The sequence below is a fragment of the Sebastes fasciatus genome, chromosome 5 (genome assembly GCF_043250625.1).
Source record: "Sebastes fasciatus isolate fSebFas1 chromosome 5, fSebFas1.pri, whole genome shotgun sequence".
NCBI classification, from domain to species: domain Eukaryota; kingdom Metazoa; phylum Chordata; class Actinopteri; order Perciformes; family Sebastidae; genus Sebastes; species Sebastes fasciatus.
The window spans coordinates 7,089,831-7,114,318 of record NC_133799.1 but is presented as its reverse complement, the minus strand read 5'-3'; the positions used below and the strand labels follow the sequence as shown (position 1 = coordinate 7,114,318).

The 24,488-nt window shown below is 40.1% G+C and overlaps 1 protein-coding gene across 2 annotated transcripts in view; it reads left to right on the top strand.

The window, feature by feature from the left end:
• Nucleotides 1-24,488, top strand: part of ano8b (anoctamin 8b) — a 47,473-nt gene that overhangs the window by 3,067 nt on the left and 19,918 nt on the right. The window contains exons 1-3 of one of the 2 annotated variants that reach the window (XM_074634789.1): nt 12,644-13,196; nt 20,715-20,825; nt 21,915-22,047. In XM_074634789.1, coding sequence (XP_074490890.1) covers nt 13,052-13,196; nt 20,715-20,825; nt 21,915-22,047 — 389 coding nt within the window. In that variant the 5' untranslated portion in view covers nt 12,644-13,051. Of the gene's footprint in view, nt 1-12,643; nt 13,197-20,714; nt 20,826-21,914; nt 22,048-24,488 lie in introns of those variants that run through there. The other variant, XM_074634788.1, reaches the window with a different exon arrangement.

Below are 24,488 nucleotides of genomic sequence, written 5' to 3'. Positions count from 1 at the left end.
GCTTCAGTCACTCATGAGAATTGTCACAGCCACATGCTGCTCCCTCATTACACCTGTAATCATTCAATGAACACTGTGTCACAGATAACAGTAATGGATACCAATAGGTTTTCTTGAAAGAGTTCTCAACCCCCATCAAAAAACATAACTTGTATAAAACAAGAAAATGAACATAAAAAAGAAGAAGAAAACAAATCTTGTAGCCACTATAGTGTTTGTGGGGAATCCATTTCCTTTTATTGTGGACAATATTTTCCTTCCCATGCAGCATCAGGACCACCTGCTTTGTGTTAAATTGCTGTCAAATCCAAGTAGCGCCTCCTGCCTGTTTTTGTTCTTTTTTAGAGAATATTATGTCTGACAGTGAACGCATAAACGACAGCCTTAGGAAAGGTAAAATGTCAAAACTCATACTGATGACCACACGCATCCCAGACATTAAAAGAACTACATCACAGGTTGTATCAGAAATTTAATGAGGAGCGAAACCTACTAACCCCTCTTGCTTGTATATTCCCTAACATGGGTCATGAGGCAGAAGGATTGGGTTTGGAGACTTCAGTGGGATTACCATGATATCACATAACCGCCCTCACACGTGTCAGTGTCAGTCAGCTCGCGCAGCGGCAAGTCAGGGTGATTTCTCCAGTTGAGATTTTGGTTGCAGCCTGTGAGGATTTTCCCCACTGGAGGCTTGGGATGCTCGATTTTCTCCATGCCTCCGCCACATTTTCCTAATCCCTCCACAGTAGACTGGAATGACTTTGATCCTCTCAGCCATCTTCCTTTGTAGCCCCGACACTCACAAGCCGGCATTTCAAAGATTAATTAAGCGCCCATCAGTAGAAAACGCAACGTAAAAGTCGCACCAATTAGTTTGCGTTCCCTCTGAGGCCAGTGTTGATAAGATTCTGTGTTATGGAAATCAGGTCATGTAATTTGTGGTTGCCCAATCAGCCAGCACAGTGGTTTAGGATGTAGGACATTTGTTAGGATGTATGGTGAGATTCATTCTCACTTTGGAAAAAGACGTGATAATGATGGGTTGCAGCCGGATATTTTGAATCTCTGAATACATCATTGAAGAGCTGTGCGATTTTAACCCCTCGATTTTACCAACCGATTCGACTGTTATCAGGCCATTAAATGAGCACCAGGGGCCTACTAAGCATACTACTAACACAAACTAAAAGGCTTCTTCAGGTTTAGGCAACAAAACTACAACTTCTTTAGGTTTAGGCAAAAAAACTGTGAAGTTTAGGGAAAAACACAGTTTTTTGGGTTAAAGTAACTACGAACACAAAGACAACTAAACAATATTGGTTTCACACAGGATGTGAAATCCGGCCTCCTGTATTTTGTGTCCCATCGTCCCCGACCTCCAACTCATATGGCGTTTCACACTGTCTATACTACAGCGCCTGACTTCCGCTTCTGCTCCTGTCATAATTACTAAGGTTGCTAGAGGTCGTTGTTATATTCTTTTATACCTTCATTCGGTGATCTATGACGTGAATCTATGAGGGTTACAGCGACTGATAACGCCTATTTAATAGCCTGACAACAGTCTAATTGTACTTTAAATGACATTTTTACTTTTATTCTGTAATTTATCTTTAGGTTTTAATTCGTACTAAGTCTTTTGTTGTGGGCTGCTGAAACTTGGGGCATAATGAGATAATTGGGAGATGACAACCGAGTAGTTTCTCTCATCAGGACAGTGTCCAAAATACTTTGGTAATTAATGTACTGTAGCCAGATGCATGAGGATCCTTCACAACAGCTGTGACACTAGCTCTTAATTGCCCATTTCAAAATATATGGAAATTCACATTTTTGTCTCATTATTACAGGACCGTCTGCATCATGAACTAATTTGATTTCTTAGCTAGGCTACAACTGCTACACTATATAAAATAGTTTTCAAATATATAAAAGTGTGCAGGTTTAGCGAATAAAGTTAATCTAGTTCGAAACCCTTTTTTCACCCTTGTTCTGACCTGATGGTGAAGGTCTTTTCTGAAGCAGTGGTGAGATATGAAGGGTCCATTTTCATCTAAACTTGTTTAACTCCATCCTTGATGCTTGGCATTAATATGTGCACTTTACAGTCTGCAAAATGCATGAGAAAGATGTATTAAGCAGGGATCTGCACTCATCTATAGACTCTTGGCCGGGGCTCTGCTCTCTCGCTCTCGCTGCCTCTTAAGCGAGTAGAATACCTCAGCTTCGCTTCAGACAGATTTAGTCAGGTTCAGTGTCACACAGGTTGCTTTAAATACAGCAGTGTTGAGAGGAAAGAGCATCTCACTGAACTTCCCAAAAGAAGAGCTCTTTTTTGCCCAGCAGCAGACAGGCTGAGCCATTGGTTTTGTGCCCTCCCACAGCTTCATTAGTGAAGGAGCTGATGGATGTAATGCAGTATGATATAATGACAGCAGTGTGTTGTGCCTAATGACTCCGAACTTAATGCCTCTCTCTGCATCTCTTTGCCCATCTCACTCTTACTCATTGCATGCTCCAGAGAGATATATTTCCTGTTCTCTTTCTCCTTTCCCCCTTTAGAATAATCTCTGAGCTGCACATTAGCTGCATTAGCGAGTGAGGAAAATCGCCTCTACGTGGGGTGACCTTGCTGCTAGTAATGTTGGAGCTTTATTAGCCTTACCTGATCGGTCAAACACACAACTGACAGATTACTTTGGTGAACCAGCTGTTGATGGGGGAACACATTTTACGAGAGAATTAAGCGGACCATCAGGCAACTATAAACCTGTCTACCTCCCTGTTTACCTGCCTGTTTACCTGCCTGTCTACCTGTGTGCACTCGGCCCGTGCACTCATTGCGTGTCACCGGAGTCTTCCACAAGCTGCTAGCTTGACAGCTGTGAGTACTAACAATTGCCACGTTTGTCGTTTACGTTCATAATGATAATTTTGGGGGAGTGGATTTGGAGGGAGGCCTGAAGTGACTGTCTGTCAGTGTTGCAGACTTGGTGACTTTCTCTCTAGATTTAGGGACTTTTGGAGCTGGTGCTGCTAGCTGCTTTCATTGGAAAGATGTGGAAACACTGGGCTGGGTTTTTCGGTTGGATAATTTTTAAAAATCTAGCGTACTCTTGCTAGTTTCTCAACATTACCAACCCCAGCTTTAAGCACATCATGAATCAGCCATGATCTGACTGATCCACATTAAATACAGTTTCTTCATCAATGTCAGAATTCAGTGTTTCCACTATCAGTTACAGTCATTCAGTCGTGGTGGGCAGTGACTCTGTTTTTAGTGTCACAAGGATCCCTGCCTTCATGTTACCTTACATATAAATGAGTACAATGAGTTTCACGCTGTGTGACAGTAGAGTATCTCTGTGGGTACCTGAGTCGAGGCATCGGAATCAAAATCAGGAGAACATTTTTTTTTTTTCCGCAGAAAGGCCTTCTTGAAAAGCCAGGTGACCTTGGTTGGTATTTATTTTTTTCACTGAGGAGGGTCTGTTTGTTGCACAAGGTCGATAATTCTTATTATTTGCAAGATTTGTGCCCATGTTGGGGAACAGAAAAAGTACAATTTTGGAGATGATTGATCTGTTTCAGAGTTGCCATCATGTGTTTAAACAGTAGAGTGTTTCTTGCATCTAATAAATTCTTAAACAAACCGAGAGCAGCACGCTCTGTTGAATTTACATCCGTGACAGAACAGTGTGGCTGCACCCTTCGACCAACAACTCAATGTGCCTTTTTGTTACCTGACTCTTGTTGGCTTGGTTTTCCAAATGTAGAGATAATCCCATACACGCACCACATGCAAAATCAGACACCATCAGGTTACAGCATCCCCCTGTGGGTAACTGCTGTGTAGATACCTACATCCAGGGCCATTAGATGCGGATATGTTTTAGGAAGTTGGTATAAACCATCTGTCTTGCCAGTGGTGATTCACTTGCCCTAGATTCTCAAGTTTTTAATGACTTAATCATATCACCCGTAATGCATCTTTACTTCTAGCCAACCAACTTCTAAATCCCCATCCATGCTCTCTGGAAATTTACACTTTTCCATTTATAGCCGTGAAGATTATCAAACTGTAAGCAGGAAATGATAATGCACGCTCCGGAGCTTAATGCACTCCAAGCACAGAGAGAGAGAGAGAAGAAAGAGTGCTGCTGGTGTTGCCTTTCTGCTACCTTGTGTGGAAGCAGTGACATGGCGCAGAGACCTTATCGGTGAGTTTAGGCTCCGTTCTCTGGGATCAAAGCAGAGTCAATAACCATCCTCCTCCTGTGTGTAACTGATATTGCATTCCTGAAGGAAGTAGTGCAATCGGTCACCCTGTCCTTTATCCTCTATACTGACTAGGCCTGGATTTGATTATTTTTTTTTGGTAGTTGCTAGGCAAAGCCAGGAGAAATACAATGACCATGGTGAAGAATGCTGTTTTTAGCCTCAGTGGTGGGGAATTGCTCCACATTAGCCACTCTGCAGCCTCTAGAGAATGCTAAAGGGCTATGAAAGTGTAACGTATAACACATGGGGGAGAAGAGCTCTTCCCCCTGCAGCTAGAAACTAGACATATTACCCATGTCAGTGTTAGCACAGAGCCAGTCAATGAGAAGCAAGGGAATCGTAAAACAGTCGTTCTTGTTTCCCTCTTAACTCCCTCCTGTTGGTTGTTTTATTTAGCCGCTATATTTTTGTTCTGTAGAGAGGTGCTAATATTCACCTTTTTCCCTGCATGGCTCTGTATGTTTATCTTGTTTGGTAATGGTGTAGGGCAGGAAGGGAGCTTGTTTAGCGCATATGAGGAACAGAATCAGTGCTCATCAGCCTCTACCGTTTATCTCCGACTGAAGTGTTCAGAGAGAGTAAGTTCTTCGCTGCTCTGTAATGGGGGAACAACACTTTTTGCTTGTATATTAGCATAGAGCCCACAGCTGTAGATGACAGATAAGAGCTTGGCAGATGGTTCTCCCCTGAGATTTCACCTCAATATTTTCCCTTTTCTGTCCTTCCCTTTTAATCAGTTTTCCTTTGTTGATGGAGAAGATAAGAGAATCACTTCTCATACAATGTTCATTTTTATGCTTGCCAGAAGCAACATCTGCCACCAGTGCACCGCATTGTTTTTATAAGCCCTTGGACTTCCTGTAATGCCAGTGCCATTAACCTTCAAAAAATGGCCCCAGAGCCAAGGACCAAGCATCGTATAGTTTGAGCTATTACATCAGGTAACAATATCAAATAAAACCTACTGGATATAAAATGTATATCCTTCTGGCCACCTTACAAATGTAAGTCCAATATTCACTCTTTTTTAACTCTGTTTTTGGTCTCTATTCTCACCACCTGGTTTTGCTGCTGAGCAGGTAGAGTATGGTGAGTTTTTAGAGCTATTTCACCTGCGGCCGAAAACACCACTATGAGAGGAGTAAGAGTGAACCAAAACCATAAAGTTACGTCCGACAGCTTAAAAAATTTGCTGAAACTCGATGTGAAGCCAAGCAGAGCTGCAGATTCAGGTGATATGTTTCTGTAGGTTCATCACTACCCTTTCACTTTTTCAAATAGTTTTCACATTGTCATTTGATTGTTATCATGAAAATATTGATTATAGCCACTTTAAAGTACAAATTAAACATTTTTTATTACGTTATTAAGTGATGTTGCTTAATGAGAGCAAAATAGTCAAATTCCTGGTATGTGTGCTCATACCTGGCCAATAAAGCTGCTTCTGATTGTGATTAAAGGAGCCTGTTAGACCTGATTAGCCTTTAAATTCCAGTTTTTCTTTTACATTACCCTGAGGCAGCTTTCAGGTTGGAAAAATAATGAATTATCTAACAGTATCACATAAAGATCCTGTATCAGCTTGTTCCAGCTCTTCATTGAAGCCACTTGAATGTAGTATTTAAACCCAAAAATCCATGTTTTTATAACTGCTCCTTTCCATCAAGAGGAAATATTCGTGATGTCTTGTGCATCATTTGATACACCGTTTCCCATAATTCAGCCTGACATCTTTGGGAGCTTTGGGATTGCCACTAGAATTTAATAAATAAAGTTCTGTTGGTTCAAACAAAGCTTCACTGCTCAAAATTAGTTTGTACTGACTGGTCCACTGAAGGTCTAAGAGGTTGGAGAGTGTGATTATTACTGAGGTAGTTTTCACTCCTCTCCTTTTGTTTAGTTTTGTTTTGCATCTTTTGTTCCTCGTCTGAAAGGTCCAGTCCAATTCTGGCCCCTGCCTTTAATAAGAATTTGAATGTGGTTAAAGTCTTTTCACAACCAAGGGGGGACATGCTGTTCCAGCTCATATGTTTGCACATTGTCAATGTTGACTGATGAAAGACTTCAACAGTAAAGTACAGGCTTTCATTGAGCTTCCTTCTCATATACTTCCTCTGCCTTCATTCCTCTATTTCTTCTTTTCATCGTGTCTTTTTGTTTACTGTTCACACCATCTCGTAGAAAAGAACATGCACATTATGTGCCATCTGCAGCGACATGCCTGTTTTATTGGCTACACACCATCATATGGTCAGAGAATCATGATTCTGGTGCACCGTGTTCTGCTTGCTGCAGCTTTTACTCCTGTCATTTCCCTTGAAAAAAGTGCCACGAGAAGGCTGCGATTGTGCGGTATTTCTGATGACGCCTGAAGAAATTGGCTGTCAAGGAAAATAAACAGCATTAATTTGCCACTGCTGTAACATCCATATTTGGATTTTGAGAGTGAAATATCTCCAATTTGTCCTCTTTCCTCCTGATCAGTGTTTATTGAAGCCTACGAGTCAACAGCCTGTTGTTTGTGTGAAGGTCTTTGAGTATAACCGTCTCCATTCACATAGAAGAGAAATTAATTTTCCTCTTTTTAAACTGAGGAGGCATCACAACTTAAAGGTGCAGTGTGTAGGATTTGGCGGCATATAGCTGTGAGGTTGCAGATTGCAGCCAACTGAAACTTCTCCCGTGTGCCAAGCGTGTAGGAGAACTACGGTGGCTGATGTGAACATTCTAAGGTAACAAAAACACAACAATTCCTATTTTTCATGTGATTATACTAGGGCTGTCAAAGTTAACGCGATAACACGTTAAACCGGCAGTAGGCAGAATATTTTTGGCATCATTGGGCAAAAATGTCATAGTATCCTTTCAGCATGTTGTAATTCAAGTGTTCTGAGAGAAAACTAGACTTCTGCTCCTCCTCACGGCTCTGTTTTCAGGCTTTAGAAAATGTAGTTTGTGACGGAAGACTTTGGCCAATCACAGGTCATTTCAGAGAGAGAGCGTTCGTATTGGCTGTGCTCCGGCTGGTGGGCGGTCAAATCAGCACACTGACAGCTGTTGTTGTTTGTTGGGTTTGAGTTTGCCATGTTATGATTTGAGCATATTTTTTATGCTAAATGCAGTACCTAGGAGGGTTTTTGGACAATATTTGTTATTGTTAATTTCCAATAATAAATATATACATACATTTGCATAAAGCAAGCATATTTGCCCACTCCCATATTGAGAAGAGTATTAAATACTTTGCAAGTCTCCCTTCAAGGTACATTTTGAACAGATAAAAAATCTGCGATTAATTAAACTATGAACAATCATGAGATTAATCGTGATTAAATATTTATATATATCGATTGACAGCCCTAGATTATACACTACACACAAGAAAAAATATTTATTTACATTATATTCGATTTCTGACAATGGATCTCCCAAAATGCTTCACAGCATTCCTTTAATGATGCAGGGACTTTGAAAAACTGCAAAATCAGTTGCTCCAGTAGAATTTGCTCAATCCTGCACTAGTTTCAGACGAACCAGTCATTATACATTTTAATAAAACCACCATGTTACACTTCCTACAGTATGCAGCTCCTTCTACAGTACTACTCGTGTTACATTCCCCTGTAGGAGCTCCAGAGCTAAAGAAGTCAGAATGAAATGCTGCACAGATCTTCCTCATGCTCCTTTTTGAAAGGCATGAGAAATCAAAGCGTTCTAAGTCATTAAACATGTCTCCCTCTGCTTGTCATTGAGTGGGAAGGGAAATGGGAGGAATGGTGTAGTAATGTACAGTAATCACTGGTTCCTCTGGGTATTGATCGGACTCTGAGCGTCCCTCCCATCTTTCCTGTCCAGGAATAGAATATCGTACCATCATACAGAGCAGTTAATCCACAGCCATCAGATTGATTGACTGACTCACTCCTACAGTATCTTTTCTCTAAATTAACTCTTTTATTATCCTCTCTTCTTCTATTGCCATAGCGCCCAGCATAGTCTCTGACGTGAATAGAAATACCCAGTTTGCCTGGCGCTTATTGGAACGTCTCACTACACTAGAGTCACTGAGTATCTAATGATTATAATTATGAATGACCTCCTGAGACACAAACTGAATACCCTCAATTTTGATGAAAGCAATCTCATTTCTACATTTCTTCCCATAATTCAATTAACCTTCACAAAATAATTGTGACTACAACTTTCCCAGAAAAAAGGTTGCTAGGTTTGAGTCTGGCACAGTCAGTCAGATGTACAGTAACAGGTCTACATTAGACACTAATGCGTTGTGTTAAAGCGCCTTAAAAATGCATGAGTCTGTTTTCTCTGAACGCCTGAGTTGTTAGGTCCTCCATATGACCCTCGGTGTGCTCTGAATAGGAAAAATGTTTGTGTCTTAGTGATTAATTATGCATTGCCGTGCAGCCGGCCCCCCTCCCAAAACTTTTAAGTTAAATAAATAGTAACATATTTTGGGAAATATGTTGTGTCTTTGTTTTGTTGCCAAAAGTTAGATGAGATCGATTGATACCGCTCTCTAAAATGAAGATGGAATTGATAATATAGTTTAGCATACAGACTGGAAACAGAGGGAACAGCCAGCCTGGCTCTTTTGTGTGTGTGTGTGTGTGTGTGTGTGTGTGTGTGTGTGTGTGTGTGTGTGTGTGTGTGGTTGTTGTTGTTTTTTAACAGATTTAATAAACAGTTGACAATGAAAATAATCGTTAGTTGCAGCCTTATTTGACGGGTTAATAAATTAGCTTTAGAGGTGTTGTAAACGGCTTTGTTACCTTCCGACAGAGCCATGCTAGCTGTTACCCCTGTTCCCAGTCTTTATGCTAAGCTAACCTAACCGCCTGCAGCTTCATTTTGACCACAGACATGAGAGCGTTATCAATTATGTCGACTAAACCGTAGATTATTTTTTTGATTAATCGATTAGTTGTTTGGTTTATAAAATGTCAGAAAATGGTGAAAAATGTCAATCAGTGTTTCTCAAAGCCCAAGATGACGTCCTCAAATGTCTTGTTTTGTCCACAACTCAAAGATATTCAGTTTACTGTCATAGAGGAGTAAAGAAACCAGAAAATATTCACATTTAAGAAGCTGGAATCTGAGAATTTTGACTTTTTGTCTTAAAAAAATACTCAAACCGATTACGGATTATCAAGATAGTTGCCGATTAATTTAATAGGTAACAACTAATAGATGAATTGTTGCAGCTCTACCGTTATGTGTTGTTTATTAAATCTATTAAAAAACAACAACAACACCACACACACACACACACACACACACACACACACACACACACACACACACACAAAATAGCCAGGCTAGCTGTTTCCAGTCTGTATGCTAAACTATATTATCAATTCCATCTTCATTTTATGTTTTATTCAATGTATTTGGCCATACTGTATCCAAATATCCAACCTGGAATCTTCCAAAAATGCCATGGTGCTGCACTGATCCTTAACCTGCTTCACACAACACAGAAATGACCACTAACATGTGTTTGCATTGTTGCGGTGTGTAATCCGTGTCCCTTTGCTGTGTGTTAATCAGAAAACCCTTCCTCTCCACTTTGGCAGTTGTCCACTACTCAACAAGGAGGTCTGTTTGCTCCACAAAGGCTGCTATTCACTCCACTATATTCATCATCACCCCTCGCTTATTCATACTGTAATTCGTAATTCCCCCCCTTGACAATGCTCAATTCAGCCAGTTAGATAACCAGTCTGTGGTTGTGTGAAGGAGTAGTCTGCATCGACCGGGGATGAAAGGGATTCAACACTGGCTTCCGTTCATGATTGTTACCTGTCTGAATAGTAGACTGCACCATTTTCCTCATTTAACCGTAGCTTTATAACAGATATGACAGCTCAATCCCTCTTTTGTGCTGAGGTAGCTCACCCAAATTAACCAGCTAACCCAGAATGATCCTATCAGCCGAGAGAGACAGTGGGAAATGAAGGAGGCAGATTAAGTGAGGAGCAGAGACAAAAAAAGAGAAAGAAGATGGGATGGGGGAAAAGTGATACTTCCACTATTCTGCTGTGTGAGCACTGTGGCGTTTTTCTTCCTACATGGTCTTGCCTTGTCCTTCGCTTGGCCAGCAGCCACGGGCGGCTCCAGTATCACATGTAATCATTGTTATTTTGAGGCCCAGGACGAGTCCCTATTATCCTCCCTGCCCCTGTTAATGAGGAAACCAGAACTCTGACATCCACCAGCTCCGATATCTTCCTCCCATTTGTCACAAAAGTGGAACAAACACCTCCTATCTCCCTCCTGAAGAAAGACAGTCCTAATCTCAATTACATCATATACAGGTTGTTTTATCTCAGAACAGATCTCTCTAATGATGGTTTTTGCCACTCTAGCAGCGTGGCTCTGGGTCCACCACTTTGGTCCAGACTGAAATAATCTCACCAATGAATGGATCGCCATTCATGGTCCCCAGAGGATGACGCCTACTGACTTTGGTGATCCCCTGACTTTTTCCCTTTTGCCACCATGAGGATCATTTTTGATTTTTTATGAAATGTCTCAACGACTATTATTTGGTACAGACATTTGTGTTCCCCTCAGGATGAATTGGTGATCCCCTGACCATCATCATATTAAACTTTTCTCTTATACCTGCAAAAATATTGACTTTCCCATCAGCCTCAGCTCTTATTTATGCCTCCGACTTGTCTTTCTGAGTCGGAGATATACAGAATGTCTAACAGTTACAATATCTCCTAGTTGGTGACTAGAACTACAGAAGCGTTGACAAACCACTGGAAACATGGCTGCAAAGACACCATAGTAGTTATATCTAATTACAATCTAATAGAAGCATTCAGCTAATTTAAAAAGATAAATACTGTCTGTTTTGTATTTGGTTTCACAAAACACTTCAAATATGTAACAAATATCAAAGCTAATTCATGATATTCATTTGGTATGACTACAAGGCTAGCAGAGGGGGTAACCTTATTGGAATAATAGATTGACTCCTGCAAGTTGGAGTAATGGTTTTTCCTGTTTTTCCTGTTGTGCAAATATTGCATTAATACAGCATTTGTGCTAATTAGTAAATGTTAGGATGCTAACATGCTAAACTAAGATAAACATAGTAGACATTATACCTGCTAAACATCACCATGTTAGCATTGCTCAAAGCACCGCTATCCGTAAATACAACCTCACAGACCTCTTAGGGCGCTTTCACAAGCCAACATTTAGTCCGTTTTAATCAAACTCCGGTGTGGTTCGTTTGAGCAGTTGTGAACGCAGTAATTGTACTCTGGTGCGGACCAAAACACTTGACAGTGGACAAACCGCTTGCGAGAGGTGGTCTAGGACTGTTTCTAAGCAAACCATAACGCAGGCTGCCCGTGTGGGCTTTTGTTGAGATGGACACAGGTAAACGACAGGTTAACATGAGTGGGATAGGACTGACCTGGACTACTGCAGAAGTCAAATGTTTGCTTGACATCCGGGCCAAAGAGAACATACAGAATATGCTAAATAAAGTCCATAAAAATAGTGACGTTTAAGAAGTCATTAAAGATAAAGCGGAGAAGGGATTCGTGTGCAGAGTTGATCAGTGCCGAGTCAAAGTGAAAAAACTTTGACAGCAATATTTCAAAGTCAATGATTCCCTGCATAGAAGTGGCAGCTCTCAAGCCGAAAAAGATAAACTCGCTCCTTCATACACGCCCTTCAGCAAATTAGTTTTTTTTATTTGGTCTAATTTAATTTGTGCGCTGTGAAACTGAACCAGACTAAATAGAAAACAAACCAAAAGTATCCATTTCATTCTGATTCAGAGTAGCCAAACGGAGTATGGCTTGTTAAAGTGCCCTAAGTCTTGTTTCTCTTCTTTTTTTTTACTGTTCTAAATTTAAAATACAGTTTAGTTTCCTTTAAAACACTACAGTACACTGAAGCTATCCCGTGTTTGCTGTAACTGGGATAAATGAGATGCTAAGACTATGTCAGCAGTATTTATTAATGGCTTGAGAAAGAGGTTTGTTAATCAGCAGCAGACCTGATTGTAGGCTGATGAAACAGGGAACCAATTTTGATTCAATGCTTTTTCAAAATGCACAACACAGCTGATATCGAGCCTAACTGGCTGTCATTTGTCTTTGAGAGGAAACTTGCAGCATGATCGTCTTTATGTACCTTCAGTCCTTTCAATGTCAGTATTTACTGAGTGATGAGAGATGCTTCTTGGTAATGCAGCTAATGACAACACTTGTTTTAGTGCTTCCATCTGCACTTTGTTAACTCAGGTTTATTTGGATCACTATCCAGCATTGCCCATTTTCTTTCCCTCTGCCTAGTTTGAAGGCATCATCCATATAGGAGCTCCATGTACACGATGATGACAAATACCTCTAGAGACAGAGTGAGAGGAAAGGCAGGAGAGCTGAGAGAGAGATAAAAAAAAGAAAGCATGGAGAGAAGGATGGACTGAGAGATTCTGCCCAGGGGGGCTAAGAGAGAGGATTTGGATGAGAGAAAGAAGGCAGGGATGGTAGCAACAAAAAGATACAGAGAGGAGAGAGCGAGACTGAGAGGTCCATGGTGTGGAAGAGGGAAGCAGACTGAGGTGAAAGAAAGCGAAAAGAGACATGTGGAGTGCTCTGCTGCGTCGGGAAAAGGGGGCTTTAATATCATCTAAAACACATCTGTGTGAGCAGCTGCCAGTGAGAAGGAGAGATGCAATGTGGAATTGAGAGTGTTTGTCGACTTGGTGCCAAAATGTATGCAGACTGTGTACCACCTTGCATTGGGAGGGTGCAGTGAGGTGGCCATTGCGACAAGCAAAAGAGCGAGTCAGTGTTGGAAGTTGGAGAAAGCAGGAGGGAGGGAGAAGTGTGAGAAGGAGAAAGGGACAGATAAGAGGAGAGGTGGGTTATGGCTTGCTTTTTTTTCTCTCAAGACATGTAGGCTGCAGTTGCAGAACAGCTTGAACGGTCTGATTTGGTATTTATTTCAGACATTTCAGCTGCATGATTCGATGACTCTGTATCGTCGTTGCACCTCTCTATATGTGCATATGCAGTGATGCAATGTTTTTGTGTCTGTTTGCACGTCTGTGTGTGTTTCACCGTCTGTATTGGCGTCTCTGTGTGTGTTTTGGGAGTTGGAAACAGGTTTGAATGGGCGCTGTCTGTCAATTGTGTTGGTCCAGGGTGACTGGGCGTGGACTCGTCTGTACAGGATGGCGACATACAGAGTCGGGGATGGAAATGATTCTAATTAAGGGAATATTCGGGTGTCTGAACCTGATTAGGCTCCCTGTCCCACTTGCTGATGTAATCGTTCTAATAGGGTCATTTGTTTCATTCACACACTCAGTAGATGTGACAATGGAAATGTTTTCTTCCTGTCTTATTTCATTTGCTATATTCCCTCCTTGTCTCTGCGGAGTTCTGCCAGTGTGTCTGCCTTTTATTACATTACGTCTGTGTGTTTGCGTCTGTCTATCTTCCTCTCTATTAGACTGGCTAAATAAGAGTCGAAATGACTCTGCTGAGAAGATATAAATCCTGCTCTAGTCTCCAGCCTCCTAGGAAACACATGCACTGTTGCCAGTTGGAAAAGGCGTCTTTTTCTAGAGGTGCATTTGAAAGTAAAAAATCCTCAGTATCACATCAGTGTGATAAATTTGCACCGCAGGCCTCAGAAAGTAAGAAAGGGGGAACATTTTGTCTCCTAAATGATGCCAGCTGTATGCATGCATTAAGGTGCTGCTGTTAACAGCTGGTCCACGACAGGCAGCAAAGGAAAAGTACTTTAGTATTTTTACGTGATGTGAACCCAAGTTGAAGTATAAATCAATTCCACATTTGCTGTTCTCTACCCACATACTGCTTTTTTGTTCCACTTTCCTACTGTGTGTGTACAATAGACGTTCATCAGGTAAAGTGATAATAACCTGATTACACCTGTAGGTGGAGGTGACTCAGCAAACATGTTGCTGTCTCATGATTGCATACTGGGTTAAACAAAGGAGGGAACTTTATGCCTATCTAAATACAGTGTGATAACAGTGGTACCTCCATGTATAACATTTCATAAAGAACTAGATGCATATAATACAGTTTAATATCTTAATGTTATTATTCTATTACTGCTAATACCACGTGTTGTTCCTGGAAAAAAAGCCTCTATTCTGTTGAAATAGTTTTACATCTACTGAAGCAACAACAGCAGCTTGTTTGGAATAAGGCAGATCAAATACAGTATGAAGCTGCAGTAGGTGTCAATGAGTGGCCCCTATGCAAAACACTAAATCAATTACTGCTAATCACCAAAGCGTTTGCCGGAAAAAACAAGAATATTGCCGGTTAACTGAGACATTTTCTTAATATTAAGCACCACATTGCATAGGCTCCCTGTGTTGCCACAACAAAATGTGAATTTATAAACTTTAAATTAGATCATATTCTATTTTATACTGTTATACGGTAAATGCTTGGTCTGCAGATATCCTATATCATGTTTTAGGTCCTGTAAGTTTGTAGTACAAACTGCAGTTGTGTTTTTCTTTATTTCACATGAACTTGCTAAGAATGATCATTAAAGTCTTCTATATTTCTGTTGCCCTCTCTCAAAGCATCACTGCATTATTATTATGAAGTGGTTATTTTTAATGTATTTATATGATAGTTTTTATAAATAAATGCATCATCTACTTTGTTCTTTTATGAAATAGCAACATCAATTAATATCACGTGGAATGATCTGTTGATGGAAAAGCATTTATTTATTTATTTTGATATTCGAGTTATTGCTCAAACACCTGATGCTTCGGACATAGATGCCTTCATATTCCCACAGTCAACGTCACATACAGTTCACCATTTGATTTAAGTTAACATAAGGGGACAAAATATGTTTACTGAAATTATTTCATAAATAAACTTTGCCACTCAATGGCTCAGGAATCAAAATGGGTCTGAGTGTGTTTTCAGTAATATCAAGATTATCTACTCTAACTAAATACACTTACACGGTGACTCGATTAGCATTCCCAACCATAATATGTATTCTTTCGACCCGTGCGTTTGTTCCAGCTGCTTAAAGATTGACCCCAAAACTTTACCCCTGCTTGACTGAGTAACATCTTCAACGTTGACCTCCAGCCAAGCATGAAGACCAGAGAGTTATCAAACAAACTCACGAAGGCAGCGAAGACAGTGAATGCATCATCAAGTCTTTCCTCGCGTGTGTCTGTGACCTTCATTTTAGTGCTTTGCCTGAGTTTCATAACTGACTTACACACTATTAATCTGTCTCCTTATATCTCAGGCTCACACAAATGCACATAGACAAATACCTGCACGCACCCACACACACAAATAAACACCCCACAGAAATGCTTCAGAGAGCAACTCAGATCACAGAAAGACACCCTGCTTGTTACGCCTGCCTGGCTGCTGTCTGATAAGCGTTAGCCCTGAAACACTGTGAAGGCCGTGAGTAATACAGGCTTCATCTGTATCACTGCTAGTCCCGGGCCAACCTGCTCAACGATGCCTGGGTTTCTATTACAGGGCCAAAAAGGGCTTTCAAACTCAGAAATTATCCTTTTTTGCCAACATAAACAACATGTGGGATCCCTTTTCCATATAATTGCTAGTATATTATTTCCAGATTACCCAATTGGGCTGTAATGAAAATATTCATAAAACTGGGGGCAATTTTTAAGGATTTTAAACTTCATACTCAACTTTAACTCTAACCATTTAAAAAACAGTCTGTTTTTCAGTGGAAAATTCGTCACACACTGTACGCACACAATATCTGTGACACTCAGTCTGTTCATGAAAAACACTGATGAGGTACAACTGGGTAAAAGCCATCAATGCTAATTGATTATCCTTGTTAAATCAATCAGAGAGGGGGGGGATAATGAGAAGCAAATGAGTTTTAAAAAATAGGATTGTAAATAATGGGCTGTGACTCAAAATCATGACGCTGAGGTCCCTGATCGTTGAATAATATTTTAATATTGAAAATGGATCACATTTTGGTTCAGTCTTACCACTTTCTTCAGCATAATTTTCAGCTGCAGCAAACAAAATAGTCTGTAAACTCCCTGCTCAGAACCAACTGCAAAGTATATTTCCCTGAGGAGCTGGTGAAGAACAAAAACAGAGCTAAAAGTGTGAATTTCAGACTTATATTAATCAGGTGGCCAGAAACACGACTCCAAATGAATACTAATATTGCTCCCATAGACTGTATATAAGAAGTGGACATAGTCCCAGTTGGTTTGTGGACTGCCGTTTTGCTCCATATCTGCTGGATGTGTAAATGAGCAACTGTTCGCGAACACAATTGCCATATCATATTAAAATGTGATAATATGTCAGTGTTATTTGTTTCTGCTTCTGCCGAACGGCCCAAAAAAAGCAATTATTGTAGATTTGAATAGAGACATTTTTCAAATATAGATCTTTAATAGAATAACAGAAGAAAACTTGTTAAATCTGACCGTATTGATTGCTGATGTTTTAGTTAATGCTGACCCTGACGACCCCTGTTGACTGCTGATAAACAGCCCAGTACTCTGCACAGCTGGCCGTGGTCTCAGGTGTGCTGCTTGGAGGGACATACTTCACTGAAAATGACAACAACCTTTTCCATGGCAGCTGAGAGGTGGTTTGTTTGCGTAGTGCAAAGACACACTTTTACGCATGCAGACACAAACCTATCAGACTGGCCTATAGTCCGTGCAGTGAAGCCTTGATGGCCATGTATGAATCACTGTCCGTGTTCAACCAAGTCACAAACACAAATGAATGCAAACCATCTCAACACATGCTCAGTATTTGGGCTTACAAATTGAAGCATTGTTGAAGTGGAGAAACCAATCTGCTGGCTGTGCGTGTGTGTGTGTTGCCCTCAGCGATGAATACAGGACTCGATTAGAATTGCTGTCATGTCGCAGCACAGCCTGCAGCATTTCCTCTAAAGCACAGAGGAGCGGCCAGTCAGATTTCAGTATCTAGGAGTACCACTCGAGATTAAAAAGTCAAGAATACCTCGCTCTGTTTCCTGGTCGGCCCGTTGCGATGTTTGAAAATGTTCTTCAGAGGGGAAGAGCGGTGTGGAGCCAGATTAAGTTGTCACTGTTGTAAGTACTGAAGAGGGATCCTTTAAATAGTAATGCTACCTCTAAGTCAAGGTCTGTTTGCAGACACAAGTTTGTAATTCAAACATGTTTGGATTTATCTTGACAGGAAATATCATCTTCTGTTCAAATATGTCAGCTTGAATGTTGAGGAAAAAGTAGACGAGTCCTTAGATTTACTGGCTAAAGCTTTTATTGTTTTGGCATCCTCTCTGTGTCTTTATGGCTCTAATTTCTTTTTTACTTTATTTTATGTATGTATAACCTTTTAGGTGAGAACCATGGTGCTTTCAGAGCAGACATGGGGAACAGATTGACAAGATGAGGATATAGGACTGTTAAAATATGATTATAAAAGAGAATATTAAAAAGACATAAATACAGAAGGATACAATTATAAGTTACATAATAAAATGGAAATATCACTCAGCCACAATACAAGGCTAATAGATAAAAACTGAGTTAAAGCTAAAATATTCTATATTCATTAGGGCTGTCAAAGTTAATGTGATAATAAAGCGTTGACATGTCCACTTTATGATAATCACATGCAGTTTGGGGCAAGTCATAGTCAAGTCAGCACACTGACACACTGACAGCTGTTGTTGGGCTTGAGTTTTCTATGTTATGATTTGAGCATATCTTTTATGCTAAATGCAGTACCTGTGAGGGTTTCTGGATAATATTTGTCATTGTTTTGTGTTGTTAATTGATTTCCAATTATAAATATATACATACATTTGCATAACGCAAGCATATTTGTATTAAATACTTGACAATTGACGATTCATTTGTGTTTAATTGCGATTAAATATTCATTATATTTAAATCATCCTCATTAAGTCTGGAGGAACGCAATATCTGAGCAACAAAAAAACTATCAGACAAATCTATAAAAATGGATTTTGAGGAAAACTTTTTTGGGCAGCAGAACACAATATTAACATATTATCACTTAATAAAATTGTTTTGGTGAATGTGTTAGCAAACAGTTGTTTATTTCCCCCTCCAGCAGACACAGAGCACCACATTCATTTGGAGTTGTGCAGACATTCAATCTCTTTTTACTGTAGCTCTGGTTTGGTCTCCACAAACTCCTCAGGAAAATATCTGACTGTTAAAGGGATAGTGGTGTTTTGAAGTGGGGTTGTATGAGGTACTTATCAGTGTACACTTAAACTGATATTGATTTTTTTTAGGTGAGACTTTTGCTTTTAGCTGGCTAAAATACATTTTGCTGTCAGCCCCGTCCCCAGCACTATATTGCTTTGCTCCTGTGTCGATACTCCTGTCTGTTTCTCCAAACTGGGAGCGTACTGATCGTCATCTACTGTAGGTAATGCACCAACTACGGATAAGTACCTCATACAACCCCACTTCAAAACACCGGAACTATCCCTTTAAGCTGCTAAATGCTCCACTGTGTTCACCAGCTAGTTGCGAACTTTATCTGTCTGCTGGACAGGAAGCATACAGTGGGTTTATTACAGCTTTTTAGCTGATAACAGCTGCCTACTGTGGATGGAAATTAGGTTGAGAGTGGAGATTAGGAGCCAGAAAACCAAAACATTGATCCAAAATAGGTTAAAAGGCTCCGTAAGGATGGAGTAGGGCTATACTATATCGATATTGTGATATGAGACTAGATATTGTGTTAGATTTTGGATAACGTAATATTGTAATACACCAATAGTCAACCCTACAATATCATTGCTATATCGACATCGAGGTATTTAGTGAAAAATATCATGATATTTGATTTTCTCCATATCACCCAGCCCTAGGATGAAGGTTACTGCAGAGTTGGGTGATAATTCTATGATGGCTGTGATGACCCCTTTCAATCTAATTTAGCAAGTTGTTCCATTATGTAAAACATATTGATTAGTGCAGCTTTAAAAATAAGGTCTATGCCAGCAGACTGCATGTTGGTGCACCGCTTTATGAGCAACATCCTGGATGTTGTTCCAGGAAGTAGAGGGACATACTGAGCAGCAGCACAATGATGTTTTTATGTGACAGGTGTTTAATGGATCCACAGATCCTGTGTGATTTACAGCGTCATGCTAGTAGTGGTGATATCATGGTTAAATTTACAGCCTGCCATGACCTTGACCTTTGTGAGTGTTCATGTGTGCATTCACTATGTAGCCATGTCAGCAATACGTAAACCACTTATAGGCATTAACTTCATGTGTAAGTAAGACGGTACGTAGCTTTTATATTTTGGTCTTGTTTGCTATTTTTACTGCTTTCAAATACATACGAATAAACAAATTCTTGGATGAATAATACTAAACGTCCCTCTCTATTATCTCTTGGAAGAGCCCCACTCTCTCTGGCACCTCTGACGCTCCATGCCTCAGTGATCACAGGGCTGTTGTGGGACAGGCGTTCTCTCCAAGCTGCTGTCATTATTATTCAGGACCTGGGAAATGGTTTTCACAGACTGTCCTCTGACAGCTGAGCAGGATCTGGGGTTAAACTGGTTACAGAATCACTTGGCACTGCTGCCCCTCTGAAGAACATATCAATGGGAATATGAGAATCTAGCGGGTCAGTGACAGATAAATGAGGTGTCAAAGATAAAGTTCATTCGAGCCTGCAGAAAAAATTGCAGTTGATAACTCTATCCACCTTAGAATAAATTTATATTATGCATTATGGTCCTTCAGACTGCTGCATTAAGGGCGACTGTGTTATAATGTGACATTACTGTGTGGCTACAGAAGAGCTATTTTTGGTGTGCTGTTGACTTCAGGAATAGAGACAAGGTAATTCTACACAGCAGCTGAATTCAGTCAAAATTCCTACGTATCGTGTTCTTTTATTATTCAAGGCTTATATTATGTGGGTGTCCCTGAGACTCAGGACACATGACAACACTGAGAAGGAGCTGCACTTACATGTGTTGAGTTGATTGAGCATCTGTGCGTATGAGTGAAACAATTTAGAGAGCGTGGACAATGTGTGGCCTCTGGTCTCGGCAGGGCAGGATTAGCTGTTATGAGGCAAAGGGGCATGACATTTAAATCCCATCCCGTCGAGAAGGACGATTCTGTGTGTGTCTTTCTGTGTGTGTGTGTGTGTGTGTGTGTGTGTGTGTGTGTGTCGGGGCAGCAGGGGTAAGAGTTTTGGTGGGGGAGTTTGGTGGAAAATGTTAGAAATGTCATTGCTTCTTACACGATTTGACTTTGAAAAGGTGACTCTCTCTCTCTCTCTCTCTCTCTCCCCCCCTCTGTCCGTCTGTCTGTCTGTCTGTCTCTCTCTCTCTATCTCTCAGATAAGTTGTTTGGAAAGCGGCTGCTGCAGGCTGGGAGACACATCATGTCTCATAAGTCTTGGATGAAAACGGTGCCCACGGAGAACTGTGATGTCCTCATGACATTTGCAGGTCAAGCAGTCACACGCTCACACACGTTTGTATTTCTATCCTTGTGAGGACCGTCGTTGACATAGTGAAACCCTAACCTTCACCATCACAACAACATGTATAGGTCAACCCTTTCTCTCAACTAAACCTAGGTGCAACTAATGGATATTTTCATTATCTCCCAGAGCCCAATGTAATATATTCAAATTGCTCGTTTTGTCCAATTAATTGTTTAAAACCTAAAGATATTCAGTATACTGTCATATGTGACAAAGAAAAGCAGCAAATCCTCCATTTGAGAAGCTGGAACCACATAATGTTTTTGCATTTTTGCTTGAAAAACTATAACGCTAAAAAGAAAATAGCTGTCAAATGATTTTCAGTCTAACTGTTTGAGCTCTACTAAACTGTAACACCAAGTCTTAACCCTTAAACATCCCTTTGAATAAGTGAAGACTGGCCGTAATATCCTAACTTCCCAGTGTCTTCGCTCTTTAGGTCTAAATATTGGTCCTCACAAATATGGAAGTACAAGAGCACACACACACGCAGACACATTTGCATTATGCAATTTAACACAAATTTGCAAACAACCTTTTTATTTAAATGCTCCAACCTTCACCACAGCTTCACAAAATGTAAAATGTGATCCAATCTGATAAATATACAGCTGTAAATGTACCCTCAGGCAAGGAAGAAAACAATTTCTCCCATTTAAAGAGATTATTATGTATCTCTAAGAACACAGAGATCCCATCCTACCGCTGAGCAGCAGATAACTATTATCTGCAAGATCAATACAGTCACGTACTGTTGATAATAAAGATGAGAATCATGACTATTATATTGATCGTACTACCTCATTTAACTTTCTTAGCCATAGCCTGAAGGTCAGAGGAGCAGTTTTATGACCAGTTTTAATCTCTGAAGCAGCTGAGAAAGCAGAGAAGAAGAGTCATTCTCAAGTGTTTGTTGGTACGACTCTTAACCTCCAGTTGCTGCTCAGGAATAAATAGTACAAGACTGTGGGAGTACTCCCGGCAGCTACCGTGTACAACGATGCGTGGGTATGTTTGAAAATTTATTTTTATTTTTTATTTCCTGCCACAGACACTACAGATGACCACACGTTGCTATGGCTACTGAACCACATCCGGCTGGGAATCCCAGAGCTCATCATCCAAATACGACATCACAAGCACACACGAGTCTACGCATTCTTCGTCACCGCCACATATGAAAAGTAAGGACTCTGCCTCTCTGCAAAGGTTGTCTATTGTTAGCAACACATTTTTGCAAGGGTATATTTAGTCATAAATTTCTAATCTTATGTGCTCAGTATGGCTGCAACTAATGGTTATTTTCATTATTTATTAATCTGTAATTCTATAAAATAGTAATCAACTGTTTGTTTTGTCTATAAAATGTCAGAAAATAATGAAAATGTTCATCATAGTGACATCTTCAGGTGTCTTGTTTTGTCTGATCAACGGTCCAAAACCCAAAGATATTCAATTAACAATGACATAAAACAGACAAAAGCAGACAATCCTCACATTGGGGAAGTTAGAACAAGTAAATGTCTGTAATTTTTACTTGATAAATGACTCAAAAGAACAATTATTGGTTCAAAATAGTTTTGCCAGTTCATTTTCTGTCGCCTGATTAATCGTTAAATGGTTTGACTCCTATTTAACATCCAAGGGACTAAGACATGTACATACTGTTATTTATTGGATTTAAATTAGAATAACTATGTGATATAACAGTAAAAAAAATAGCATGAAAAAGAAAAGAAGGAAAAAATTAGGTACAATAGTTTGAGATTATATAGGACTATAATTTTGAGAGTTTTCTGAAGATATGATGATGTAGAATTTCACCATTAGATGAAGAAGAAGAGAAGAAGAAGAGGAGAAGAAGAAAGCACTTTATTGATACCCTGAGGGGAAATTAAATTTTTTTCACTTTGTTATTTTTTATACACAGCCCTAAATACACGCATGCACAAACAGGACCTATATACATGCATTAATGGAGAGATGTCAGAACAAGGGGGCTGCCCCTGACAGGCGCCCCGAGCGGTTTGCTCAAGGGCACCTCGGCAGTGCCCAAGAGGCAATCTGGCATCTCTCCATCTACCAGTTCATACTAAGTACTTGGTTCATGTGAGGACTCGAACCCGGCGACCCTCCGGTTCCCAAGCCAAATCTAATTTTAGGAAAACTGTCATAGTATAAAGACACATGTATAAAATCTGAGTACAAAAAGTCACTATGTGAAATGGGTACTAAGGGGATATCATCACACATGAATACAGATGGACTCATTGGATCCACAAGAGTCCCAGCTTTCCAGTAATACCCAATTTATGCAGTTCTAAGTCTTTTTAGGGACCACAATATGCAAAAATATTCAAATACACCAAAAAAAAGTCTTGTGGGAACCCATATTGAATCCATTTTCAATCACATATATTGAGGTCAGAGATCAAGGGACCCTTTGAAAATGGCCATGTCAGTTTTTCCTTGCCAAAATTTTGCGTAACTTTATAAGTATGACAAGTATGACATGGTTGGTACCAATAGATTCCTCAGGTATGATGCCCGTAGCTTCACTCTAGCTTTAAAATTGAGCTCGCTACAACGTCTGAAAGACAGAATAGTGGCCGGGTCGGATTTTTAAGAGGTTAATTAAAAATCTATACAGCGTATTGGAGAATTGATATAGTATTGCAAAACATAATATCGTGATACTCATGTGTATGGATATTTTCTTACACCCCTACTCAACAGATAAAGAAGATGCCAAATGAATAATAGAGTATATATCAGTGCTTCCTCTAGTAGTTTGAGGATTAGTTATTTTTAAATGCTACTACTGGAGTTGTTTGTTTAAGACAAACATATCCTAGCTGTTCTGTGCTGGGGTACAATTGTACCTTTGTTTATTGTGGTATTGTATTTAGCTGCAGCTATAGAAGGCACGGTAGCTCATACAGAGTGAATCATTAGTGAAGCCTGGTTTACTGTATCAGCACCACTGCTCTGCCTCTGGCTGCAGGTTATTTAAAGGTTTGCAGAAGGTTAGTCTCAGGCTAAATAGTATGGATTGTATTTGCTCTGATTACACTGCCCAGATATAGTCTCTTGTTTTGAAAATATCCCCATGGGAACTTGGTGATGAGCCCAGGGTCATTTTAATCTCAGCGTTGACTTTGGTGTATAAATACTGAGAAATACAATCCAGGGGATCAGGGTGTCACACGCTGTTCCATACTGCGTTTCACCTCTTGACAAATGTAGAGTCCTCTCTGCTGACTGTGCATTTACCAACGGGCCTCTTGAAAAGTCTCAACCAAGCCTTTTACCAGTGAATGGAGCAGGAGTAGACAGATGGCCAGAAGGAACAAAATAAGAGAAGATAGATGCAAAGGAACAGATGCAAAGAGAGAACAAGCGAGGAAGAGAAAGAGGAGTCAAGCAGAAAGACAAAGAGAAAACAACAAGGAGGGTAATGTGGTAGAGAGTGCTCTCTGAAAGTGTGCCAGTGGGTTTTAGATGAAATGCTCAGGTAAAATGATTGCTGTGTGACAAGAAGCACACTCTCCTCTCTCTCTCTACACACACACACACCTGCTGTTAGATAGGTTGACCTACATCTCATGTGATAAAAAGAGATAAC